General features: G+C 46.9%; 1 protein-coding gene across 4 annotated transcripts in view; it reads right to left on the reverse strand.

Annotated features, from left to right (window-relative positions):
• DAZAP1 (DAZ associated protein 1) overlaps positions 1 to 2442 on the reverse strand; it is a 38009-nt gene extending 35567 nt beyond the window's left edge. For 2 of the 4 annotated variants that reach the window (XM_018563175.1, XM_018563174.1), the window contains exon 1: positions 2278 to 2441. In XM_018563175.1, the coding sequence (XP_018418677.1) occupies positions 2278 to 2306 (29 nt within the window). In that variant the 5' untranslated portion in view covers positions 2307 to 2441. Of the gene's footprint in view, positions 1 to 2277 lie in introns of all 4 variants that reach the window. The other 2 variants (XM_018563178.1, XM_018563177.1) reach the window with 1 other exon arrangement.
• Between the last annotated feature and the right edge of the window lie 2594 nt (positions 2443 to 5036).

Genomic DNA, 5036 nt, shown 5'->3' on the forward strand with positions numbered 1-5036 from the left:
TTTTTGTGCCGCGTTAGGAAAAATGAGGGGGGGGGGGGGGGGGCTGAGGAGATAATGTTTACCATAATTGACCCTGTCTGTACTGCGTTGGCAGATCTCATCAGTTGTAAACTAGATTTGTCTGTCCTAAACCTGGCCATACATCTATAGATTATCTGCAGATTTTCTATGGTCAGATGGAAAAGGTGCAACGGATTCCTCCATCTACACTAAGCTGTGTGTATGGAGGAACCCCCCCACTGGGCCAAGCTTCAGTATCTTGCTAGTCCACCCCGCTTGCTCTCAAAATACCTGAACAATGCCTGCATCCAATCAGATTGTTGGGGCTAGTTCATATCACAAACAGTGCGTTCCAGCCTGATTTGGTGCCAGAAGGCACTAGATTGCATCCTGAACGTCTCCCTGCATTCAGGGGCGTGGCGGTGCATTGAAGTCAATGGCACTGCAGCCACGCCCGCTGGCCACAGTCCGATCGCCCGCACTGGAAAGCATGGCACATCAATGCCTGCATTCCGGTGCGGTCAGAAAAAATACTGCATTCACCGGACCAGAATGCAGGCATTAATGTGCCCCGCAGCTGAATGCAGGGAGCAGGACGGGATGTGATCCAGTGTGTTCCGGCACTAAATCGGGCCGGAACGCACTGTTTGTGGTGTGAACTATTTTGAGAGCCTAGCAAGATACTGAAGCTTGGCCCAGTGGGAGACTCCTTCTGACCACAGAAAATCTATAGGTGTACGGCCAGCTTTAAAGAGTGTTAAAGAACTTGACTCATTGAAATTGTTCACAGTAGCCTGCAGTATGCCCAACAGTCTACTCCAAGGAAACAACGAGAAAGGTATTTTTAGATATGGTGTGTGAACGGGAACACAAACATATGTTGGGGTTTTCCCAAATGACTACAAAAATTTAAATACACTTAAAAAAAAAAAAGTGTACCTAGCAGTGGGCCTACCATTCTGTAAGAAGCAGACACTTAGGCCAATGAACATGTGATTAAATGCGTTTATATGCATTTAGAAAGCTCTTTCAAAAGCATACATATGCATCTAATTGATGTAATGGGTTCATTCACACATTGCCAATGCATGCATTCAGCCGTGGCACGTTTAGTAAAACTAGAAGTATGGTGCATCCAGGATCCGAATAGAACTTCTGAACATGGCTGCATGTATGGAAACGTACCTTCACCAATTTTTAAAACGCAGAAAAAGGTGATCCGGGAGGCATAAACGTCATATACACTTTCCAGATAAATTCTCCTGTGTTTAGCTTTTCGAAATGCAGAAGTTATCTGGGAAGTGTAAATGACTTTCTGCTTCCCGGATCACTTTTTCCTGTGCAAGCGCAAATGAGGCCTTACATTGGAATTGTGTTTCTCTGAAGCTTTGTTTTGATAAAATATCAAGAGTATGTTTGGAAGTAGTAAATTACAAAAGAAAAAAAGGAGAGAAAATAGAAAGCCATAACAATAATGAGCTGTGCTCAGAGAGGCTGGGCTCTAATTACCCTGCCTATAAGTACTAGTGTCAGAGCAGGGAATAGGAAGATAAAACCTATAGGGAGCAGGGCAGATCTCTTCCCCCCCTTTGGGGCTGGTCGCGCACACATGTGCCGTGCGGTAACTGCGCCTACTGTCTAATCAGAATAATAAGCAGGAGCTGCACACAGCAATTACCAAACAAAGGATGAACCTGTCAAACCGGTTTTAAGCCAAAACCTTGGAGCTATGGGAGATCAAGGCTAAAAAAGCAGCGTGATACAGGACAGGCCAGAGAAAGGGAGTAATCAGCTATGTACAGCACTCTGCATAGGTCTAGCCAGGCCATACATCGGTAAAATGAGACTGTAACAGCACACGATCATTTCACAGCATTAGAAGCTTTCCCTTGGCATGAACCTTCCCAGCCATATGGCATGCGTCTGGTACACTGGGATCACAACCCTGTAGGGCCAAGTCTAACCCACGAGAAGGCATGCCAATGCCATGCGGAAGTAGAAGCACTTGGGTATGTGCCCTGTTGTCACATGAGCAGCCATGCCTCTGCACCACATATCAATCAATGTAAGGTGCCCTTCCACCACCTGCTACGCAGATAGCCTCATGCTTCCCTGTCTGACCTCCAGGCCTGTGCTAGCACTTGGCGCTGCCCACACTCTCAGGCCTGGCATCCCCCCACCCCCCTCTCAGGGTCACAGCAGGCCTTTGCTTTCCAAAACAAGGCCTCGTTGCAACGCGCCATTAAACCGCAGTCGTTCTGGGTCGCGGCCACTCACCCGATCTCATCCCCGCCCTGACTGTTCATTTCTCCGCGGCCAGTCCCGGCTTTCTGCCGCTTTCTCTCTCCTGCTCCGGCCAACGGTAACACGGCGCGAGGCTACGGGGTTTCCACGCAGGGAGCGGCGTCATCACGCACGCGCGAATCACCGAAGAGTGCGTAGTCTCTGAGGAGAGAGAGCACAGCCGTGTGACTGGAGGTGGAAAAACACCAGAGGGCAGGCTGGCGCTCTGCTTCTCCTGACTAGAAAAGAAGCCATTTTCCCAGAGACAAGAAGTTAGAAGCCTCGAAACAATTGTGAAATGGGTGCCTGAACTACGAATACTGCTAACCATACGCTGTACAATCTTCTTGAGATTTACAATCAACTATGTAGTGCGTGGGTTTGTGTCATTTGATACAACTTGAATGGACTACGTAGGATTTTCCTCATATTACTCAGTGTTCGGTAACTTAAAAGCCCCTTTTACACAGGTGGTCCGATTGAGTCCACCTATCAGTTTTTTAGGTGGACTTATCATATGCACAATGCTTAGCTACGGGTAGCCGGGTGTCAACGACTCTAGCTTAGGGTTGCCACCTTTTCTTCAAGCGAAAACCCGAACACGTTAGCAACGTGCGGACATTTTTCCGGGAGAATGAGTCGCGGCTTATTCATATGTAAATAGCGCCACCCATACATATCACAGTTGAGACTATTTTCAGTGGGGGGGCAGCAGTCCCTATCTTAATTTTGGTTGCCCCTGTCTGCCTGAAATCCTGTGTCCGGGTTTCCGCTGCCAAGAAACCTGGACACAGCATCCAAAACCCGGACTGTCCGGACGAATCCTGGACAGGTGGCAACCCTACTCTAGCCAGGTCTGAATAAACAAACAACAGTTCTGTTTCGCCGAGCCTGATTGTGGCGGATTTGGGGTAATCTGATGTAAACAGACACATGTTCCTTCACATCCGACTCCCCATAGACCAACATGGGGCCATGCACTAGTAGATCTCTGAACAAAAGATCTTTATCCCCCGATGATGCCATCAGACACTTGACGAATGTTGAACATATTTCGTTTTAACATTTGATTTTGGAATGAATGGAGTTTCCTGAATGAAATGAAAACCAAATTCACTGTTAAAAGTTCTTCTTTCAAGAAAAGTTTTCCATCCTGCTCCATCGACCTTTTTCGTCACTTTGGTCGGACTCGATCGTCGATTTGACCCCATCAACTAATAGAATGTGAAAAGAAAGATCTTCCGTAGGAAAGTTTGTTTGGAAATTTACTAGTGTATGGCCAGCTTTAGTTCTTGGGCCCCGTACACATTGAGCGATTTGCAAATTGCGCGTTTGTTGCGCATTTTGCGCGATAGCGCGCAAATGCTTGCATCAAAAACCATTGAATCGCGGCAAAATCAGCTCCAAAAAGGGTCCTGCTGTAGCGACACACGGCCCGCGACAGCAGGACCCTTTGCCCCATTGCAAAGCATTGAAGAGCGATATCGCGCTGTAAATAGCCGCGATATCGCGGGAATTACCGCACGATAAATCGCTCAATGTGAACGGGGCCTTAAACGTGACGGACACGGATGTCACAGTAGTGACATCCGATCCATGCTGCTCTGATCAGGAGGGTATCCGTGCACAGATTTGTCACTCTGTAAAAGGATTTCTATTATTTTCTCTAAAGCCCGTCCACACTTATGAGGTGTACCACTGTGCAACTTGGAGAAAGGTGCAGTGCTTTTTCTGGCGCAACATAGTGCATTTTTGTCCCACTGGACTTCAATAGGAGCACGTGATAAAAGCATGTACATGTATGTTAGTGCATAACAACCAGACTCCTAGCAACATTTAGGCCCCATTCACACTAGGGTGGGATTTGATGCATTTATATGCATTTAAAATGGTTTTCTAAACGCATATATATTTATATGCACCCAATCATTTCCAATGGATCTGTTCATACTTTGCATTTAGGTCCTTTTATCTGCAGCCAGTTTAGCTGCGTTTAGGAAAAAATTGGTGCGTCCAGGAATCGATTTTACCTTCTAAACACTAAAATGCATGTAAAAACGATTTGATGCTTGGATTTGCTATCAGATGCATTTAAAGGCATAAGCATATAAAAGCAAGTAAACGTATGTCATTTAACGCATCTAGAAGCAAAAACACAGCATCTAGTCTGAAAGATTTTTCTCTGGGTATAGAGAAGGAAAATGCAAGTGGCAAGTGTGAATGATGCCTTACTCTAGCCAGGCTGAATAGGAAGAGTGAGCAGGCCACACCATGCTTGATGTGGAAGAACTAATATGACTGGTGAGGACAAGGACACTTGCTGTACAACCCCAGCGACCACATTAAGAAGAATTGCTGCAAGTGCCCGATGGCCCGGTAAGGACATTGCCTGCAAGACATATGCTGACTGGGACAGTTCTATCAAAAGTGCAGTAGTAGCCAGGGCCGTCTTTACCACGGGGCAAAAAGGGCAGCTGCCCTGGGCCCCATAATTTACAGGGGCCAACAGCAGCTGTTCCTTTGTCCCCAGTAGCAGGCAGAAAAAGAGCCGTGGCACCGCCGATGGGGAGACCGACTATTCTTTCTCAGTAGCAGTTTACAGCCTGTCAGTTCACAAGCTGTAAACCATCAGTGTGTGTGTGTCTGTTGTGATCTTCTCCCCCTCATTGCCTGTCATATAGATCTGGCTGGCACAGAGGAGAAGGAGGGGGAAGGCACAGCAGAACTTAGGACAGGTAAATCAGAAAAAAACA

Source organism: Nanorana parkeri, unplaced genomic scaffold, assembly GCF_000935625.1.
Source record: "Nanorana parkeri isolate BGI_ZX_2015 unplaced genomic scaffold, ASM93562v1 scaffold637, whole genome shotgun sequence".
Lineage (NCBI taxonomy): Eukaryota > Metazoa > Chordata > Amphibia > Anura > Dicroglossidae > Nanorana > Nanorana parkeri.